Raw genomic sequence first — 23,554 nt, 5'->3', positions numbered from 1 at the left:
TAAATGAAGCAGGACAGAAGTAGGGGGATCGTGTGAAAAGGTCAGCGCGGAGCTTCGAGTGACAGGATGGCATTTGAGTTGCAGCACATTCTGATAGTTTGACCAGGGTCAAGTCAATTTGAAAAAATTTGTTGAAACGCAGAGAGCTCTCACCAAAATGCATCTTTACACCAACACGCAGAGCACACTGTGCCGCTTTAAATGTTTGAACACATTTCTTTTGCATTTGTGCACATTCGGTGACTGATATTACAGGCGGGGATTCAAGACAACAATGCCGTTGATTGAGGTTCAAAGCGATGCAATCAATGCTGTATTTCATATCACGTTGAGGCAATTAGAGCAACAAGTAAGGAAATCCACCTGCTTATGACACAGCTTGGCTTAAGCTCATACGTGGTGTGAGAACACAGTACCAAAAAAAGCAGCACTTGAGTCTGCAGGAGATGGACACTTCTGACAACCACTGTGAGGATTGCAGTCGTTGGGGGGGAAAAAAGGGCATAGATGAGACAAGAGTGCAGTGGGAATGAGAAACAAAGGGCAGTAGAGGGGCAAGAGAGAGCAAGTAAAGTGGAGGAGAGTGCAAAAGAGGCAAGAGAAGAGGAGGGGTGGGGAATGTGTGGGTGACATGAGAGAAATAACGAATGAGGGAAGGGGCGTAAGACATTGAGTGAGAGAGAGAGAGAGAGCAAACAGGCTCGTCAGAAGAATCAGTCAGGTGAAAGAGACAATCCCTCGCTCTTTATTTACTCATCCTATTTCCAGGGCACATCCCGTGAGGCTTTCTTTTTAAATATTTAATGAACAATGTGCCCCTAGTTCACAGTGTTGACTTTGTATTTGTAAGGCCCTCAGGTTAAAGTATGTGCCACAGAGAGGATCCTTCTCAGGCTGCACCTCCCGTTCGATTAGATTCGACACTCAATAATCTGAAAAACGTGAGCAGCAATCTGGAAGCGAACAAAGTCTTTGCATCACATGAAAGGTATATTTTTTGTCACCTGTCATGTTCGGCACAAGAGAAGCAGACTTAAGCTTCGTCCCAGGCAGGAGTCGGGGGTTTATACTTTTATGAACCTCCTTCCTCTGACATCTATTATTAAAGGAGGTGGTTTGAAGGGGCAAAGCCCTTTCACAGTCTTGATGATTTTTCTGTACTGTAATGGGTGTTTGCAGAGACTGGTGGGAAAAGGAAATGTAGGCAGAGCCCTGTAATTCAGAAAAGTTGGAAAAACAGGTGTGTGTGTGTGCCTGCCGAAACTCCTGGTTTTAACATTCTTGCCTTGTCTGTCATTAAAAAAGATCCACTGTCACCTGGTTTTCAGCGCTGATGAAACACCGAGTTGGCCGTTTCTGGGTTTAAATGTATTCTGTTGCTTTAGCTTGAGCTCTTTTGGATTTGAGGTTGCGACCTTATCGTCCTGGATTACGGATGCATGACTTTCAGAATGCTTTCTCTGGTGGAAAATTGTTCATGCTGAGTACTGATAAGGAACTGAATCAGTGTGATACTAGAGACCTGCTGTTACTGTAGCTGATATAGTACTGGAGCGGGACAGCTTCCATCTTTGAGCAATTATTTGACAGAGAGAGTGTTTGAACAAGCCATAATGCAACTTCAAAGTGTGTTTGAGGCTATTTCTGTAGTCAGCATGAAACACAACATGAAGGGCCTTTTTTTTCTCCACTCTTAAAATGCAAATTTTATTTACTAAATATGTATTTTTAAAAAATCTTGACAAGGACAGATCTCTGCACGATGAAATTAGTACTTTTGGCCATCACCTTGCTTTAAGTTGGAGCAAACTGATATTGTTTATCGTGCATCGTCTCACATTCACTTCACAGCGCAAGACATGACTTTAAAATGGAAAGCAGGCTACAGTGGCACTCATTTGCATTCTATAATTACTTATATTTAAAAAAATAAATTCTGTTTGCTTATCATCTTGATTTTTGTTTTTTGTCCTTTGGTGGATTTCAGGTGACTGAGTTTTATTCTGTTTGCACAAACATTCAGTTCACTGTGCTTTTATTTCCAGATCTAATTTTCACACCTGATTTGACACTTCAAAGTTTCACGAAAGAAAAATTCATGAAAAGAAAAAAATATATATATTTTATATATATATATTTCTATTTATATATATTTCTGTCAGTGCGCCCCAGGGTGGCTGTGGCTACAATGTAGCTTGCCATCACCAGTGTGTGAATGTGTGTGTGAATGGGTGGATGACAGGTTGTGTAAAGCGCTTTGGGGTCCTTAGGGACTAGTAAAGTGCTATACAAAATACAGGCCATTTACCATTTTTAAAAAACTAAAGTTGCTTTTCTGTTGCAGCCGATATCGATGGCCTGAGCGTCTGCTATGTGTTGCGGAGTGGAGAAAACGCTACGTCTGATGTCTTCCATTTCTCTGTTGAGGATAATGGTAAGATTTCACCTTCTTTTATATTTGCATTTATTCGTCTGTCAGTATTACTCCTCTGCTCTGAGTTTCTACAATAGCTGTCCGGCTAAAAAAAAAAAAAAGTCCCTACATTCAGTATTTCAGAATTGATATCTACAAGTCAGCTGTCAAGCATTTTTATTCTAACCCAGACTGAGATCAGTTATATAATTTTGCAAATTGTTCCCAGCAGATTTTATAAACAGATCAGTGAAGTTTATTTTTGCTCTGATTGCATTTCATTCAGGATTTGCCCATAAAATGATCTGCCATTCAGAGCGGCCTCGTAGAATATCAATTCTGACAAATCTGCATAGGCCAGCAGAGGTGTTCAGCCTGTAACTCTGTACTGCTGCATTGTATTAACTTACCAGGGAACTGATTAGATGTCCAGGGTCACTGAAGATAGAAAACTCTTTGTGGTGTGAAGATCATTTTTACAGTTCATCGAGTTAATGAGACTGACTGTGTAATTTGTAAATATGACAGGACATGCCAAGCAGTATTAGTGCATATTTTATCTTGAATGCAAGAAAATTTCTCATGAGTTTTTTGGCAGAACAGAAGATTAACGTGTATTTAAAATAAACACTGACATAAGGTGGTTTTATGCAGAGTCTCCATTTATGTACAGTTTTTATAAAGCGATGAACATTTTAGTTTGAAGAAATAACCGCTTGCTTTTATTTTACATGTGACAACATTGGCAAATATTACCTCCTTTCTATTTTGGTTCAAACCAACATTACATACATAATAACTGCCAATTGGGGCCCAATTTGCACATGAAATTAACACGTACAAGTCACCATATCTTATGCTATATGCATCTCTCCAATGTGCATTAATTTAGCATCCTTTTATGAAGGCAGCTGCTAATTAAGTAATCAGCAGATGCCAAAAATCTCAGTGAGGGAGGAAGAGCTTAAGATGCAGTTGAATTTATTTAAGACTAAATCTAAGAAGAAACCTCATAATACTGAATATATATGCTCATTATTGAATAAAAAATTGCACAGGAAAAAATATTTGAAAATGTGCTCTGCATGAAAAAACTGCTGCAGAAACATACACGAGTAGAATCATTCCAAACAATCCCTCTAAGTGGGATATATTGAAAATACCAAAATTTATGCAAAAGATTTGCAGTCCCCGTCTTGTTTGAAGCATTTTCTTCTTCTCTTTTTATGTCTTCAAAGACAATATACATGTGTGTGAATGGAAGAGAGAGAGGTTTAACAGTACAGCTGCAAGGAGTACATTTAGTGCATGTGGAAGAGTTTAAATATCTGGGGTCAGCCAGACAAAGCAACAGACAATGCACAAGAGGGGGGAAGAAGAGAGTGCAGGAGGGGTGGAGTGAGTGGAAACAAGTGTCAGGGCTGATTTGTTACAGAAAGATAGCAGCAAGAGTGAAAGGGAAGGTTTACAAGAAGGTAGCAAGACCTGCTATGATGTATGGTTTGGAAACGGTGGTGGTGACAAAAAGAGAGGAGGGTCAGCTAGAAATAGGCGAGTTTAAGATGCTGAGGTTTTCATTGGGGGTGACCAGAATGGACAGAAATGAGTGGATAGCTCCGGTTGGCTGCTTTGGAGACAAAGTTAGAGAGGTAAAGCTGGGATTGTTTGGACATATGGAAAGGAGGGATAGTGGGCATACTGGACAAAGGATGCTAAAGATGGAGCTACCCGGCAGGAGGAAAAGAGAAAAATCACAGAGAAGGATGTAGAGAAGCAGGATATGCAGAAGGTTGTGCATCAAAGGAGGATTCTTATGATAGGGTGAGTTGGAGGCAGAGGAGCTGCTCTGCTGAGCCCTAAAGTTCAAAGTTACGTATCACTACAACCAAAATAAAGGGGTCTGTAAAGCAAAGCAGTATGTTAATAAATAAATAAGAACATGGGATGGTGGAGTCCTATCATAAAATATAATGCAAACTTTCTTCAGGAGCTGTCTTCACAATGTGATCATAGTGTGGTTTAAGCTGTTTTAAAACAGTCAGATAACTGGACTACAAGTTTAGTCATTGTTGGCTTTGTTTCTTTACATCTGTCTTCTTTAAATAATGCAATGCACTGATCACCTTGTCTTGTACCGAGACACATAATTGAGGTTAACGTACAGTATTACAAATACAGCACCAATTTTGTGTAAGTGATGCAGTTTCTGTTGCAGTGGCCGTTTCATTTCATTTTATTGCAAATCTACAGATTTTTTAAAACACTCTAGTTTTACACTGAGCTTATAAAAAGTTTAAAAGTTTTCCTGGAGCAGAACTCATCCATCCAGAATAAATCAACACAACGCCCTGCTTTTAATGTACAGTAAACACACACACAAAAACACAGGTGTATCTGTTTTATATTAACATATTTGAAACAAGGTGCAGCTGACATCACCGCTCAGTCCATCTGTTCATTTTCCTCCTCTATGATCAGGCACGACAATATAACACAATACATTAAAGACTACTCACTCGTGTAGCATCTTTAAAGATTACCAACACAGCTTCTCTGTGAATTACAAGATTATGTACAAGAGTATGTATCATTGAGTTAATACAGTACTGTGCAAAAATCTTAAACCTCCTTCATTTCTTCATATTTTACTAGAAAAATTGGAAACCAGGTGCAGCAATTTGAGCATGTGAAAACATGCCGTACATGAAAAAACAGTATATAATACAAAACTAGAGCACATCTCTAATGAACTTTAAAGTCAATATTTAATATGACAAGCTTTATTCTTCAATACAGCCTGAACTCTCTTAGATCAGCTTTCTTTACTTTCTTTTAGTCTTCAGGAATAGCTCTGCAGGCTTCGTGAAGGACATTCAGAGCTCTTCTTTGGGTGGGCCAAGCTCCGAGGAGGCCAGTCCATTACTTTTACTGCATTGACAGCATGTTTGGAAACATGTTGAAAAATTAGGCTGTTGCCAATCATATTTCAAATGGTGGAAGTAAATCTTACAGTACTTTTCTGTCCTCATAAATACAGTGGTGTGGAACAGTGTTTGCCCCCTTCCTGATTTCCCATTTTTTGTGTGTTTGTCACACTTAAATGTTTCAGATCAAACAAATTTAAATATTAGACACACAAAATGCAGTTTCTAAATGAAGGTGTTTATTATTAAGGGGAAACGAATCCAAACCTACATGGCCCTGTGCGAATAAATACCCCCCCCCCCCCCCCCCCCCCTCCTTAAACCTAATAACAAGTTGGCCCATGTACCTGAAACATAAGAACATAAAAACTTAACATAAGAACTTAACTGAAATCAAGCGTTTGTGATCCTGTGGAGGAATTTTGACTCACTCATCTTTGCAGAATTGTTGTATTTCAGCCGCACTGGAGCGTTTACAAGCCTGACTTGCCTTTTTAAAGCCCTGCCACAGCATCTCAATTGGATTCAGGTCAATCCTCCTGACTAGGCCACTCCAGTCTCATCAATCAATCACACTACCACCACCATATTTTACTGTAGGTATGATGTTCTTTTTCTGAAATGCTGTGTTAATTATACGTCAGATGTAATGTGACACACAGCTTCCAGAAAGTCCAACTTTTGTCTCGTCAGTCCACAGAGTATTTTCCCAAAGGTCTTGGGGATCATCAAGATTTTTCTAGCAAAATTGAGGCGAGCCTTTATGTTCCTTTTGGTCACCATTGGAACTCTGCCATGCAGGCCGTTTTTGCCCAGTCTTTTTCTTATGGTGGAGTCATGAACACTGAGCTTAACTGAGGCAAGTTACCAAAGCGGATGGGTCTTTTGTGACCTCTTAGATGAGCCATCGCTGTGCTGTAGAGTAATTTTGTTTTTCTTAGGCCATTCAGAGGTGGATTTGCTTTGGATCATTGTCCTGCTGCAGAACCCAAGTCATGACCTCAACCTGAAGGTTGAGCTGACTCTCACTGTGGTTTGCTGGAGTCCCACAGCTTTAGAAATGGTTTTATAGCCTTTTCCTTGGATCGCGGCATGATGTCTGGCTTTTAAGGGTCTTTCGGTCTTCTCCTCTTTGCCAGGCAGGTCCCATTTAAGGGATTTGTTGGTTAAGAACAGGTGTGGCAGTAATCAGACATAGGTGTGGCTAGAGAAATTGAATTCAGCTTTTCAAAGATGTGATACACCACAGTTAATTGACGTTTTGTGTTTACTTGTGTTGTCCTTTTCTAAATTTTAATTTTGTTTGATGATCCAAAACATTGAAGTGTGACAAACATGTATAAAAATGGGAAATCAGGAAGGGGGCAAACACTTTTTCACACTACATATCAATTTTGACTAAACTCCCCTGGTTAAAATGCAACCCTCGATCATGACAGAGATTCCACTGTGTCATATGCAGACACTGCTGTACCTCTCTTCTGTCCTCTTCTAAACACACTGATGAACATTTAAGAATGACTTCTTGACAACCAACCTTTCACTAAGACCACAGATTTCTGAAGAGCCTTCACTGAACAGTAGATCAATCAATCAAAGGATCTGATGCATCTCTCAGATCCTGTTTTGCCACATTTTATTTCCTGTTAAGGACATGGCTTTCACATACTGTTCATCTGCAATAGATGATTTTATTTTTATTTTTGATCTGCCACTTATTTTGTCCAGCTTTTAGTTTCCTCAATCTTTTATGGACAGACCCTACACCATGCTGAGATATGCCGTTTGCACCTAATGGCTCTTTGGGAATCACCTTGTTGGTGCAAAAATACAATTTTATGCCTGTCAAATGGTGTTATCTTTGCAAGAAAAGGAAATGGGAACAAATTATGTGTTTTTGTGACAGGCTGCAAGTAACAAAGTGCTTAAAGACACATTTTCAGATTGTTTATTTGCAAAGTTGTCTGTTATGTGTAGACACAACATTGGTTCAGCCCTTGCCTTATGTACCTTTTTTGTGCTTGATTGATTCACAGATCAGTGTTAACAAAAAGAAAAACACTCCTGGAGTGGACTAAAAATGAAAGCAGCATATATCCAAAAAAAAATCTTCAGAAAGGAGACTAAAATTACAGGAAGCGCTGGAAGCAAAGTATAAAGAAATAAGGCATGACTTAAGTCATTTGCACAGTACTATATAATGTCTTTTTTAAATATATCACATTTGGCCAAACATATATTCTTTGGTTGAGTAAATTATAACAGTCCTGTTCATACAATCTGCAAAACAACTCAAGAACGAATTCTTGCATTGTCCATTTTTGGACTAACTACATGAACTATTGGTTTTGAGAATTCCATTCAGGCCCCATTTTTCAGTCTTTTTCATACTCTGGTTCTAATGCACTTTAAAGAAAGTGCTAATGCGTAAAAGCGTAACAGTTCCTTTATGCACATGAAAGCAAAAACATTGACTAATTGATTGTCCATGCTCCTTTTCTTAGAGCTTTTTTTCTTGTCTCTGCTCTTGGCTACATTCTTGTTTAACTAAAAAGGCTTTAGGCTTTTAAAAGAAACACTACTTGAAGTACATGACTGCATATCATCATTGGTCCATAAGTTTGTGGAGCCACTTGGTCTTCCTTCCTCCCCTGGAGTGTTGGTGTTATTGCAAACTGGTTCCATATATAGAATTTAAGAAGTAAGGACAAATATATTTAAAAGCCTAAAGGTAACAAGTTTAAAAGATTTTAGCATTATGTTCTTATTATGTAAATGCATGTGTAAGCAAATCTTTCCTTATGTTATAAAGGTATGTTAAGACACTCTTCCAGTCGTGTACTGGTACATGTACACGCTCATGCAGACAATCACGCAGAGCAGAGAACAGAGGAGTAGCCGTAGGCAACGGGGCATCCAGGCCTCCAGCACAAAGAGGTGTTTGATATTTAAGAGTTCAGGCAACATTGCGGGTAATGAGAGCCTTGGGCGTCTGAGCAGGGCAGAACTCCAAGGCAAGCACTGGTAATTGTGTGGCCCCATTACAGGCTCATCTAGAGGAGAAGAGTGGCAGGAAGAACCTTCTGTCACAGATTAAGACAAGGTAGGACGGCTGCACTTAACTGCAATGGACTGGAACACAACTTGTTTCCCAGGCTTCTCTTTGCAGCAAGTTAATAATGGAGCAGCAGAAAACAACAGAGATTACAAGTCATGCAAATCTGAAATACGGTACAGAAGGTAACAACGGCTTCAATTATCAATTAAATAATTCATCATAGAGGTATAAAATATTATTTAAAAAACAAAGGCAGAAATACATATTACAGAAGCTAGAGATCAAACATTTTGGGGGACTTTGCTTAAAAAGATCCTGTGATGATCATAGCAGTTGTTGATGTGGATGTTATTAGTTTCCTATTTGTTTTACTTTTAAAAGCTAACTGAAAGCACTACGTTTCTTAGATTTCACTCTAGTAGCATGCATGATTAAAGATACATCTGTAAGATGTGGTCCCCTTGCATGACGCAATGTAGGTGAATAAAATTGAGGTTTGGGTGCACCGAAACAAACATACAAAATGAATATCAGCATGTAATATTATTTTTTCATGAGCAATAGTGCAGTTGATGGTTTTAATTAAAGGTATAACACTGAAACTATGCTGGCATAGTTGTTATTTGAGGTCTTTGTGGTCTTCAGAGTATTCACAGTTGCTAAAACGTTGTACTGTTAAATTTTTAAATCTCTTAACACTAGAAATAAAAGTTGATTCAGCTGCAGCGGGTAGCAGCAGCACCAGTGGATGTCTCAAAATCTCAGGTTAAAAAACCTCAAAACAAATGGTACTAAGGAAGAAAAACTGCCCGTGATCCTGGCTTTTCTCTACTTGTTTCTCCACCTTAATGTAAATGAGACTGAATGTTACGATAGGCCCCTTTCACCCCTCCACCCCCCCACCTGCACATGAGGAGCTTAGAGACACGACTGGTTTATCTAAAGTTGCTACAATATATCCACTTAAAGCGCTCCCTGCTGCTTTGATAGTCCAATTTTAGTCACATTTCACGGCGCACAGTCCACATTAAATGTAGTTCTGAGTCCTCAAGCATTCGTCTTATTCATGGCAAAATACTTTGTGTGCAACTTTTCCTTTCCTAGCGTTAGAAGACTAATTATCACCATATATACTGCAAGGTCACATTTCTTTATCATCAGTTTTTGTTTGTGCGTGATGTATGATTGGTTGTGGCTCTGTGGGCCCACTTTGAGGTTGTTTTTTTTCTTCTAATCTCTTCAAAAGGCCTTTTTTCATAAAAGGAGTGCCAACTTTTAAGATGAAATGACCTCCTTGGTTTGTCCTCTTCGCTACTGAATGATAAGCATTGCAAATTATTTATGTACATACAGATTTTCTTTCCAATGGATGAAAGAAATTGTTATTGAAAAAGAACAGAGTCCATTTTTAAATACCATCTTTAATAACTTTTACCGGTGGAATAATGACTCATAATGCATAAGGCATGGCTCAGAAATCTGTAGTCATCTATGAGCACAAGGAACGTAAATGTAAGTTTAGAAAGCGGAATTTCATCGTTTAAATTTGTCTGCAAAATAAACTCATGTAATATTTGTTGTACTGTATTTTCCCGCTCTTCTGTGAGCTTTGAAAGTTCAGATTGACTTGAAGGCACCTGGAAAACAATTAGAGGGTTGAACCGGCTGTCACCATGGACACAAATGGACCAGCTTAATCCTTTGACCTTTTCTCTGTTGTTTGCCTTTTTTTCTGTTGTTGTTAAAGCAATGTGTACTGATCAGGGCAGAATGGCAAGGGGATATATCAGCACGCTCCACAGACATGCACACACTAACACACACACTAAAGCATCCCCTGGCTTTAGTAGAGGATTCTCTTCATCTGTCTGCATTCAAGAATTTACTGTCACTCTTCTCCCAGGGCCCGGCTCTCCTATCTTTATCCTCTTCATCTCCTCTTCTCACACTGTCACTATTAGATCTGTGCTCAATGCGTTTCATTCATTTTCAATTCTTTTACACAGCTCGGCATCTGTGTTCATTATATATTTTGTTCTGTAGTGTTATTTTTGACTGTCTCCCCATCATTGTCCTTCTTTCCTCTCGAGGTACGGGCTTACCTCCCTGTCTCGTCGAGTGAAATTTTAAAAATGTGTTGCGGTTTATCGTGATGAGTGTCGAGGCTGTCCTAGGCATCAGGATTCGGTTTTACTGTGTAACCCTCGCTGTTTTTTGCCGCCGTCTGTCCCCGCCTGCTGTGTGGATGTCAACGTCCTGATGGCTCTTTCTGTTGTAGGATTACGGTACATTGCGCAGCGTTGCTTGTGATGATCTGCATCTCATTAGAACCTTGAAACGAGAGCATTCGATTTTGAGAGATGTGTAGGGGGTTTTCAGCATATTCATCATCTTTGATTCTGTGTTTGTCCATGCTGACAGCTGATGCTCGACATGTAATTCAAACACTGAAACGCGGCTAAACATCCTCGAATCTCTGGAGTAAACTTTTTTTTTTCTTGCCATGTAAACATTTCCATTTATATGAATACATTATTTTGCTTCCAGTTATCAGCACTGGATCTTATTCATTTTTAGTGACTTAGTTGCCTTTTTTTAAACACATTTCACTCTTTTGTTTCTTCGCAGTTTCTCCAATTTTCACCCTGTCCTTCTTCTGTCATATAAGGGTGTGATTCACACTGTACAAAGTACAGTTAGAAGAAAATTACCATTCCAGCTCACCAAACTGTTTTCTATCTTTTAATACATCTTAATGAAGCTTTAATTTGTTGTTAAAATTAATAAGCGTCTCATCTTAATGTGAAAATGAGAGCTTTTCTGATCTCTTATTCATTATTTATTAAATCGCTCAGATTAAAAAAATTAAATAAATCCAGCTTTTTAATGTGAGGCATCTTGTGATGTTTATCTTGAAAGGTGCTATACAAATACAATTTTACTTCCTTACATCTAAAAGTAAACATTATTCATAATCATTGTATTGGCTGAAGTACAAATGGGGATTTACTGACAGAATAAAATTTTGTTTGAAGGAGGCTGAGGAGATGATGGAAGGAAATGAGAGCAGAAGAAAAAAAGAGAAGAGGAAACCAGAGCTTTCAGTAGCTAGTTTATCATCTCTGCTGAATCACAGTTTGCTCTCAGGAGTGCCAGTAACTGTCCTGCGATACATTAAACTCATCCTTCTGTTAAATATTACATTGGAGGAATGGGGAGATGTATGCTGAAGCTGGATTGATATGCATGCTGGAGTTCCTTTTTTGTGATGAGCACTAAAAGATCCTGCAGGAGAATAAATGCTTTAAATGTCATCATTCATAAAAAAAAAAAGAAAAAAAATATTTAAAAAAAGCCCAGAATGTATACATACACTGCACTTACACATACAATCAAGTGAAAAAGAAACTACACCATTTTTCAAATCTAAAGTTCTATGTATCAGGACACAATGAAAAATCATTTGTTCCTTTCTAGGTTGTAAACAATTCATAAAATGTTATATAGTGTCATTATTTATTTAACAAAAAATGAGCCAAAAAGCAGAAGCAGTGTCTGGAAAAAGTAAATATAACCCATGATTCAAAAGCTTGAAAAACAAGAAGTGATGATTTGATGACTTTACCAGTGTCTCACATCATTGCAGAGTAATTTTGACCCATTCTTCTTTACAGCATTGCTTCAGTTTGTTGAGGTTTGCAGGCATTTATGTATGCACGGCTCTCCTGCCACTGCATTTCAATCATGTTGAGGTCTGGACTTTGACTGGGTCACTGCAACATCATTATCCTTTTCTTTTTCAGCCATTCTGTTGTCGAGTTGCTGCTGTGTTCGGGGTCATTTTTCTGTGCCACGACACAGTCTTGTCAACCTTTAACTGTCAAACGGATGGTCTCACATTTGTCTCTAGAATACTTTGGTATACAGGGGAGGTCATGGTCGACTCAATGATTGCAAACAAAACAAGCCCAGATTATCAGTCCTCTACGGCTGTGCTTGACAGTGCGGATGAGATGTTTGTGTTCATATACTTTGTTTAGTTTTCACTGGACATTGCACTGGGCAGTATGGCCAGACATCTTTACACTAGCCTTATCTGTCCAAAGGACATTGTTCCAAAAGTATTTTGGTTTGCTCTGATGCAACATTGCAAACCTAATCTGTGCTGCCTCGTTGTTTTTAGAGACCTGGCAAACGTTCAAAACTAGTCAAAACTCTTGTCTTTTTCTAATTGTACTGTTATGCTAACTGAAGCCTGTAGAGTCTTAAATGTAACTCTTGGGTTTGTTTTGTTTTTTGCAGTTTCTCTGAACAATCGTACAGTCTAACCTTGGGGTGAATGTGCTGGAACGTTCACTAATGGGAAGGAACTGTCCTCAATGTTTGTGAATAATCGTATAACCTTTCCCAGATTAGATGGGCAGTACCAGTTGCTTCTCTAAGATCGTTGTGAATGTCTTTACTCCATGTCAGTTTGTTAACACACTCCTGAACTATACCTGAGAACTGCTAAAAACTATGCTGTGATTAAAACCACCTGGCTGCTAGTTATTCTTTTAATTTCTGTGGAAAGATTACGTGTGTGCTTTTTTCACCCATTTGGGCATTTTTATTTTGCCATAGCTTTTGTTAAATAAATAATATGATGTAATATGTTGTTATTCATCTGAGGTCATATCTATTTAATTTATAGACCTGCTAAGGACTGAATGATTTGGGTTTATGCCCTCATACATAAATGAAAGAGGCTCCACTTAATTTTTCACATGACTTTAAATACAGACAAATGTAAACACACCTGAAAAACATACTTCTGGTCCAGCTTCCTGTGCACGATACAAGATTTTTTGTCATAGTTATTGTTGTTGACAAACAGATGAATTTATCATTTGTTTTCTTAAAAACTAGATTGGTGATTATGCCACGTATTTTTGACACTTCTCCCAAGTGGCAGTAGATAGCTCCAACATTTAAACAGAGGTCCTAAAATCTCGTCTATGCACTGCCAGTAAAGCACCATGTCAGGATTATTAGCACTGATGTGGTCCAAAGGAGGAGGAGGAAGAAATGCTAGCACCCGAAGCTGTAAAATGAGTAATCCTTGATTTCTGTAGTGACAGTCGTAAGCTATGCCAGTAGTAACTTAGAACACGTGCTGGTGAGACATCTTTATGTACACCACTTGATAAAAGACTTCTACATAGAACATTTCCTATCTTTATCCTCCTCCAGAAACTTTCTCCATTCTTGTTTGCTCAAAGTGTATGTAAGGGAAGAAACTCCGAATAGTTGAGAAGAAGTGACTTCTGGGAAGCCAGGAGAGAGAGAATGCAAGGAAGCTTAAGTTAACCTAATTAAATATTACACTCCACCTTGTCTTTGTCCCCAAGTCTTTACCCTTTAAGCTATGCCGCAGGTTGTATAAGGCTGTCTTTGTAGACATCAGTGAAAAACCTCACATTTATTAACTGTATTGCAAGAACTTCAAAGGTTTGAGTATTCTTTGCCCCAAATGTCAATTTCAAGTGGTTTCATGTGCAAGGTCGCTTAAGGTGTTTCTGCGGTACTCTCATGCCTAATGGCTATTGAAGGTAGGCAGGAAACAATGCATTATTCTGTCACACTCAACTTTTATCTCTTACGAGTGGGTAGGTGGGGAGTAATGTATGTGCACTCATTTCCTTTGTAGCCCACAGGCACACATAGTGCTCTCTGATGCACAAACAGCAGCATAAGATTCAGCTTTACGTTTGGTTTAGTTTGAACTCCTGTGATCAAACACGATGACTAGGAGAATTAATTACCTACACACATACAAAGATTGTCAAATGTACTTGATCCTTGCAAATTAACAACAAAAATACTTCACACATGTTGGCTTATATTTGCCTTTGAGTCGAGCAGCATTTTAAATGCTTGAAGTTGCCCAGGGCTGTGAATTCCTGGTCAGATTACTGATAACTCCCTACACCTCTGGAGATATCCGCTATCATGCTGATTGCCTTGAGTGAAGTGTAAATGTAGCAGAATACACATGTACAGTTTATGCACAGACACACTGCATTATAGTGCTGCTAAAAGACTTGCAAAATAACTTGCTTTCTGTCTGCTATAAGCCTAGCCCCACACACACATGCACACACATGCACACACTCACACACACACACACACACTACTCTTAGAAGAAAGAAACAGCTGAGTGCAAAACCCATCACAGTCTTTCTGATCCTCTTTGCCACTAGTTGCACGCATGCCAAGCCTCTCAGTAGAATGACTGCCACATATCTGTCAGGATAAACTAAAAGCTACTGAAACATCCTGGGGGGTGTGAGATATCTCTATTTTGTCAACCATCAAAATTTATGTAGTGTGGCACTCCTTTCAGGTGGATGATGCGTGGGCCTCTGTTACTACTGAAATGTTATTGGTAGTCTATTTTTGTCCCAGCACTTAAACATGCAATGTGGTTTGTAAAAGAGGAACATTATGGCAACTGAACGAATAGAATTTTAGATTTAGTTTTTGCTTCGTAGACCACTGTTTCTCAAAAGTTTTCCATGGTGAGAGATCATTCAGTTTGTTGGTTGCATATAGCTCTGTTTGCCAGTTGCAGAGGGAATTGGGGGTTGAAATACAAAGGAGTACAGAAGGCAGATGGAGACATAACAGTGAGAGAAAGGCCACACCGCCAGCAGCAGAAGAGAAGTAGTGTGTCGCATACGGCACAATCTTGCTGTGAAAAATTTCCTTTGATTTTGAGTGTGAAGTCTCAAGCACACACACATGCACACACATACACACATGCACACACACATATACACAACTGAAGGCAGCCCTGATTTTTAGGAAAGCTGCTAAAAAACAAACTTTGGTGTTGAATTCTAAAAATAAAAAAACCCAAAACATAGACATTTATTTGGTGGTTGTTACAGTAGCCACTTTCATTAAAAGCACAAATAATCACACACATGCACACACACTCTAAACCATGTGACTGAACATGCATAATCTATACAGCTGTGTGTTGGGCGATCGTGGCTCAAAGAGTTGACAGTTCGTCTTGTAACCGAAGGTTGCCGGTTCAAGCCAGTCTCGGACAGTCTCGGTCATTGTGTTTTTGAGCAAGACACTTCACTTACCGCCTACTGGTGATGGCCAGAGGGGCCGATGGTGCAATATGGCAGCCTCGCTTCTGACAGTCTGCCCCAGGGCAGCTGTGGATACAACTGTAGCTCGCCTCCACCAGTGTGTGAATGTGAGAGTGAATGAATAGTGGAATTGTAAAGCGCTTTGAGGGCCCCGAAAAGCGCTATATAAAAGAAATCCATTATTATTGTTAAAGTGGTACCAGTGTACTAGTGCATCTGCATTTTATACTTATTGTTCGTGACTTTAACCTGTTGGTGGTGGTTGCTAGGCAACATGATGACATCATGATATATCATGCCTAGTTCAAGTTTTCTGCACGGAAATAAAATGATAATCTGCTTTTGGGCATTTTAATATCATAAATGCTTCAAATGGGGATATTGTTATAATATAATGTAATAAATTATGTGGTTGCTAGGTAGATTAGAACCTGCAGTTGTAGCTGTGTGCAAATGTTGGTGGTTAAATTCCTGATCATGTAAGAAGAGTTTGCAGGCAAATAGTATTATAGTAAGACAATAAACCAGAGCTGTTTTAATTTTGCATATTTCTAACATATTGCCACAGCTTAGAAGCAACAGCCAATAATTACACAATTTAATTACATTTAAATATAAATAAATCAGTATGTTGTATTTAAAAAATATTTAAAAATTAATAACCCAAAATTAACCCTCATACTACTGACATTGAACATTGAATGGGGAATAATTTGTTGCATAGACAAATAGCAATAGCAATCTCAATGCTTTGTTAGTTACACAATTAATTCCATCAAAAGAAACAAAAGTTACTGTTAATTTGCATATTTTGTAAAATGAAAATCTATAGTTTTATTGAATGCAACTTTGAGCTATTATCCCAAATGCAGTTCACAAAATTATTTTAGAGCTTTTTCAGCATCTTTAGATCTGTTATCACTTAGTTTTCATTCATTTCAAGTAGATATTATTTGTGGTCACTTTAACCCCACTATAAAATTATACACACAACCAGCTGTCCGGAGATGTAATCTCTGCAGCATGTTCTGGGTCTTCCCCGGAGCCTCCATTACATGCCCAAAACACTTCATCTAGGAGGTGCCCAGGAGACATCCTGGCCAGATGCCCAAACTACCTCAGCTGGCTCGTTTTCATGTGGAGAAGTAGCAATTTTAGTCTGAACTCCTCCCAAATGACTGAGTTCCTTACTCGATCTCTAAGGCTGAGCACACTCTTCTGAGGAAACTTGTTTCTGGCACTTGCACCTGTGATCTTATTCTTTCAGTCACCTGTCCAAAGGCGAGGGTAGGAACGCAGATCCGCCGGTAAATCAACAGATTTACCTTCATGCTCAGTGTTTTCTTCACTACAGCAGATCAGTACAGCTTCCATACCACTACCGTGGCTCTGTCAATCTGATGCTGCCCTCTCCCTTCACTTGTGAACAAACATCCATATGCTTAAACTTCTCCACTCGGGGCAGCGACTCATTCTGAATCTAGTGTGTACACTCCACTCCTTTCCAGCTGAGAGCCATGGCCTCAAACTTGGAGGTGCTGATTCTCATCTCAGCCTCTTCACACTTAGCTGCAAATAGCCCCAGAACAAGCTGGAGATCATGGCTTGATGAAGCCAACAGAACCACATCATCTGTGAAAACCAGAGATGAGAACAGAATCGGTCAGAAGCAACAGTCCTGGCGGAGACCCACACCCAGCAATCAGTCTGGCTCTTTACTGCCAGACTCTCACTACTGTTGTACAAACATACGAAACTAACGCTAAACACACACTAAAGGCAGTTATAGCACACAATTTGCCTAATGCTTTGCTAAGGCCATGATAACATCTTAGAGTAGGAACCAACAGTGCTACCTTCCTGTCTGCAAATCGCGAACAAAGGTACATTGGAGGGTCATTGCTTCTCAAAATAGGGCTTTAAGTGTAGCTATGTGTTACATGATCAGGACCTTTATCTCGCTCAGGTAGATCTGTCGATGTCTCCAATATTATGATAACCAGGTGATGAATGAAGTGATAGCATCTGAGTTTTTCTTCCTTAAATGAGTGTCAGAGTGTCCCTACTGCCCGGATATTGTGTGACACTTTAATTTAAGACTCACTGTAAACACTAACTGAGCAAATCATTCCCTTTATTAAAACTTCATAGAACATTTGGATTTTTAAAAAGCACAAATCAAAGAAAAATAAAAAGGAATGATGTGGCATCGTTAGGAACAAAATAATTCACAAAGTCATACAAAAATGGAATGATAAAAAAATCTCTCGATATATTTATATATCTATGAGATATTACAAAAATATACTCCTGGGGTCTGCACGGACCCCAGTCAGTAGGATGATTTAGCAAATACCATGACTCACTTGAGATTTTAAAACAATTAATAATTTGTAACACTGGTATTTGCTAAATTTACACCTTTACACCATTGAATAACACATTGAGTGCCGCCAGCTAACAAGGTAGTCTGTTTTGTCTGTTTATAGCTGAAAGATGTTTCATTGCTGTAAAAAAAAAAAAGATGGAGGGTTGCAAAATTTTAAAAAACTGTAAATGCATTTTCCATCATACCACCCAGCATAGCAACACACTGTGTAAAATAGAAGGAAAACTCCTGCAATTGTATCAGCAGTGCAAATGTCAATACAGTTGTTACAGTGGTGATTAATGACTATTATCAATATTATGGCTGGAAATTTAAAAAACAAACCCTTTGCCTTAGCAGCATTTTCTCAAACCTAATCCACTTTTATTGCAGTATTGCTGATATATTCCTTTCGCTTAACTCTCACTTCAGATAGCTCACTAGCTGAATCTGAGAGCTTTGGCTCAGTCAGATTCAGGAGTTAATGAGATTCAGCTTTACAAAATCAAAAACTGCTTTAAACTCCACTTTGACTTTAACGCTAACATCTCTTGACTTTGCATAGCCTCAAGTTTTGTGACATAAAAACCTCCCTAAGCCCAAAGTGTGAGAATTTAGGCTGGTCCCTGAAGCATATTCAAGAACAAAGCAGATACTCAGGCCTGTGTGAAGGTACAGTTGTTTTGATGCCTTAGCTTCAAATAGTGTTTCCTCTGGTGGTAAAGATCTAAATATCATTAAAAGGAGAAAATTTAAGGGGAAAAAACTGAGATTTTGGTTACTATGAGATTTATGCATGCTTTGAAAAGACTATTTTTTAAAAGGCACTTTTAATGTTTTGACATGATATTACCTGCATTAGCCAAATGTATTCTAATATTTATTATTTCATTTCTCAACTCTGTCAAACAGCCAGTTTATTTTTTATCTGTCTCCAGTCAGTCCTGGGAATGTTAGTCTAGATTTGTTTTTCTGTTTAACAATTTATGTACCTAATTTATGTATTTATGCATTTTTTTTCTTCGCAACTATAGCAACTTACAGATGCAATTACACAGTAATTTAATCAGGTTGCCCTGTTATAACTCTGTTGTAAGTTGTACCTCCTTAGCATTTTTCCTTTTTAGTGCTTTTCGAGTAGCATGCAGTGGGTATACTGGAGTTTGTTTTTTTGTGTTTCTTTTTCTAAAGAGAGCTGTTTGTTCCACCTGACAGTGGGGTTAATGAAAGCACTGAGACTGAACCAAACAGTTTTTTCAGGGCATAAAACCAAAACAGTGAATAACCCTTTTAAGACCATGTAGAGGCAGAGTTGGCAGTAATTTCCACAGCTCGACTCTTCAAACAACCCTTTCAGATTATGTGTAGTAACTTGATTCAGTAATAATATATAGAAGTATAGGTGGTGCTTTAATTATGCAACATTATCCAAGTTATCCAAGTTGAGTCAAGCTACAAGGACCCAAATGAGATACAGTAGTTCACATCATGTGCAGCAGTGTGCGGGTAAACTGGATAACAAATCTTAGAAAATAGAGTGGAAAGGAGGAAACACACAGTAGTAAGACATCACAGCAGTCAGTGATTGTGCCATGAAATAGATCCTACATCACAATGCAGCATCAGAACTGTAAGTATCAAAGTTTTATCTTCAGATTTCTCAGAGCAACTTGATCCTCAAAATTTATTGCTCTGGAACTAGAAGCCCTAATTGGTGAAGAAAAAAAAGCTTCTGCTTAGTTTTTTGTTTGGAAAGCCTTTGAAAGACGCTGCAAAGCGAATTTAGCTCTATTGAGGATGATTTCAAAGCTGCTTTTTTTTTTGTACGGTCAGCATATGTGAGAGGTCTTTTATCCCTCCAAAAGGCTGGAGGAATGAGACAGACTGAAGCCCACTGACTCAGATCGCTATTGTCTGTCCACAGATATTCTCCCAGTGTGAGAGGTCACACATGCACAAACATGCACACACATACAGACACATATATATAGACACACACACACACACAACTATGACTTCAGAAGGCTTATGCTGCATTTACTAACAGAAAGCCGGGATGAAAGTCAAGGTTGCAGGCTGCAGTGGAGTTAGAATCGAAGAGATGCGCATGTGTGCAATTTTGGATTTGCACCTGCTAAATGAAGCTTGAACTTGGCCTACAGGCTTTTTTGAGGATGCATGAACTCTGATTAGCTGTCTCCTCACCTCAGCATGTTGTGCGTATGTGTCTGTGCCATGCTGGAAAGTACTTAACTTTTCACCTCTGCTGATCATGAGCAGAACCTGAATTCACAGTAGAAGTACAAATTTTCGATATCTTTTCCAGTCTTGATTATACTCTTAAGTAAATATACTTTACAGTTTTAAAGAGTCAACTGACTTTTCTTTTTTTTCCCCCCAGAGGCACTGGGATGCCTCTGTGATGATGGAGGTAAATTGCTATGATTTGTGTGCTTTCAACAGCAATTCTGCTTCTGAATGTAAGCTGCATAAATGACTTGGAAGAACAAACAGCTGTGAAAATTGTCGTCAGAGGAGCTAAATGAGATTTCCTTTCTGACGGTCTACAAATAACGGTTCCATAAACAGTTCTTCACTTCTACATTATCTTCTACCACTATAACACCCACTCAGGCATAATTTCCAGGAATGGCATGCAGAGTTAGGCATTGTTCATTTCTACGCAAAAGTAAAAAAAGAAAATCGACCCTCCTCTACCTTTTCCAATCCACTTTTGCAAGCAGTAGATGGGCAAATCAGCTCCACAAAGCATTATCCTCCTTGCCTACTTGTTGAAGTGGCAGCTATTGAGTGCCCTATTAACCTAGCACTAATACATCCATTTGTTCAACAAACTTTTCTTTCATAGCACTGGTTAGCTGGTGTGCCGGAATCATCAAGATGATAGAGAAGATAGAGAAACAAGCAGTTCACCAAAGGAAAGCTGAAATATAATTATAGGGCACATTAAAAAAAAGAAGAAGATTGCCTGGTATAAAATTGTGCAGATTCTTTTTCATAAATCTGCAGCAGATGTGTTGTGAACATTTGGACTGTGCGTTGAAAAATAATTAAAACCCTTAGTCTTCGTTCAGTTTTACGGTAATTACCCCCACGGGTGGCAGAATTTCCACTCATAGTTTTCTAGTTTCTAGTTTTTTGCAAAATGAAAATGAATGCATCATGTAGTCTTTATGTCAGAGAAATAAACAGGTCCAGATCCACCTTAGCACATACACAATACTGTAGTACTCCCATATTTAGAAAAACTGAATATGAGTTGTTTAAGAAGGGACAGAATTCAATCAATGGCTAAACTTCTAATAAGTGAGAAACTATTAATAAAATATTAAACGTGTTTACAGTCAAGAGTGTTTTTATGTTGTTTTGGGGGTTTTTCAGGTGGGAACAAGTTGAAAGGACAGCAGTTTCGTCTGGATTGGGCCTGGATTTCTTTGGAGAAAGAGTACTATGTGGTGGATGAGGAGGAGAAATTTCTGGACGTGGTGCTCAGACGAAGAGGATACCTGGGGGAGACGTCTTTCGTTGGTGAGTCTGTTTAGTCTCCCTTTCTGATCAGAGGACATATGTTCTATCGTCTAGCATTTTGTCTTCAAGGGATGGCATTGAACAATAATGTCCGGTGGATTGCTTCAATTTTTTTGTACAAATATTCATAGCCAACTTATCAAAGTCCTTGATCTCTCGTCAAATGCAGAGGTTGAGACTTTAGCATGCAAGCAAATTCTAAACAACTGTTGAAAACCTCTCAGATCATCCCCCATAGAGATGATCTGTAATAAATTTGGTGGTGGCCTGACTTTGCATTCCGCAGCACATGCTTGCATGCTGGCAACCATTTAGTTAAAAGCAAAGAGTACAACTTTACAGTACTTCCAGCATGGCCTGTTAGTTTTGATGTCAAATTGATATTCTCTTACCGTCTTTTTCCATAGAATTCAATTAAAATTTCAGTACTTTACAGTGTCTTTTGAAATGCCAGGCTTTTCATTCCTGTTTCTGCAACAAAAAAAATTTAACAAAAGCTCACACATTCACGCAAAATGAAAATGCTATTGAAGCTAAAAATCTATTGCAGAATTTCCTTTTAACGCACATTTTGACCTGATTTGTCCTCAAAGTCAGAGTAATATTTTCTGGCTTCAAGCCAATTTAGTTTGCAAAAAAAAAGTTTTATTAGATTTAGGAAGCTGAGATGGTTGCAAGGTCAGTGCTTTGCTATGTACAGAGATGTAACTCTTTTCTTTTCTTTTTTTTTTTTTGTCTTTAATGGCGCATACAGGAAACCGGTGTAATGCAACCCATAATTTTTCATTTGCTGTATTTGTCCCAGACGGTTAAGATAGGACATGAAATAAATATTAAAACACGTGCATGTCAAAAGGCAATAAAAAATGCACTGACCAGATGGCTATGGCGACATTTGCAAAGAAAACACTGACAGTTTTAAGGCTTTTACTGAGGTTGTGCATTAAGTTCCTGTTACACACTTAGGTTATTATCATTCCTATCAAGAGAAATCTCACCCCATTATCACTTTGTCACTAAGTAATACAAAGCTGTAGATGTGAATGAATATTTATATGTTTTTCTCTTTTGGACTTTTAGACTTCACTCTGTCTGGCGACTATGGCCGACCGTCCCCTGCAGTTTTAATGCTACGGTCATTGTTAGCTATTTGACACACGTCTGTTTGCTCGGCTTGTGGACTTCAGTCTTTTGAATGAGTTTATTATTTATTTTGTTATGTCTTAATCACTTATCTAGCTAGCTGAGGAAGCAAATTATTAATAACATTATATGTATACAATAAAAATAAACATGATATTTTATTTATTCACATCAATAAACTGTCATTTTATTTTATCAGAATGTTGTTTTGAATAGACAGTGGTGCATTGGTTAGCAGTGCCTCATATAAACAGCTTTCTTGTCAGCAGGGACCTTTCTGTGTGTAGTTTGCATGTCTCCCATTGCCTGAGCAAGTTTTCTGCCCTGCTAACCACAGCACCACTCTGACACTCTGCACTCCAAATAAAGATGCATCTGCGTGCGGGTGGTTGCTCCCCATGCCCCTGATCCCCATCTCCTGCAATCCTCCAAAAGCAGAGTTGGGTAACACTCATGGCATGCTAGTTGCACTCAATTGTAGACCACTCGTGTTGTTTTCTTCTCACACAAGTTATCTGTTTTGTTTTTTTTTTTGGTTTTTTTTGCAGTGCATAGTGCAACTGAAAACAGTAGAGGAGGTGCAAAGCAGGCCTATATGCTTCAGTCGATCACTGTCAAGCTGCTGGCAGGTTTGATGAGTCAGCACTCTGAGCTGCAAAATAAAGGAAAGAGCAGGGAACTGATTAAGACGACATTAAGTCGACGCAAAAGAAAAATGATTTGGAATATTTATTGGAGTCAAAAACACTCACAGTTATTTGAAAAAAGTGCATTTTTGCTTGTTGATGGTGCTCAGTTGCTACAATGTAACGTCTGTGAAACTGAATCCTGTGTCCATGCAGGCGCCCGAAAACCTGAATATAAAACAAAGCACTGTGACCTGGCTTATTGATTTGTAAAATCCTGGTTTGAAGCCTTTATTCTTTATAGGACAGTAATTCACAAAATAAT

The 23,554-nt window shown here is 38.6% G+C and overlaps 1 protein-coding gene across 1 annotated transcript in view; it reads left to right on the top strand.

Annotated features, from left to right (window-relative positions):
• frem2a (FRAS1 related extracellular matrix 2a) overlaps positions 1-23,554 on the top strand; it is a 68,749-nt gene that overhangs the window by 5,684 nt on the left and 39,511 nt on the right. The window contains exons 2-3 of the mRNA XM_006800100.3: positions 2,345-2,434; positions 21,314-21,460. Coding sequence (XP_006800163.2) covers positions 2,345-2,434; positions 21,314-21,460 — 237 coding nt within the window. The remainder of the gene's footprint in view (positions 1-2,344; positions 2,435-21,313; positions 21,461-23,554) is intronic.

This window comes from Neolamprologus brichardi, chromosome 10 (genome assembly GCF_056152115.1).
Source record: "Neolamprologus brichardi isolate AB-2024 chromosome 10, ASM5615211v1, whole genome shotgun sequence".
Lineage (NCBI taxonomy): Eukaryota > Metazoa > Chordata > Actinopteri > Cichliformes > Cichlidae > Neolamprologus > Neolamprologus brichardi.
This window is presented reverse-complemented; position numbering and strand designations above follow the sequence as displayed.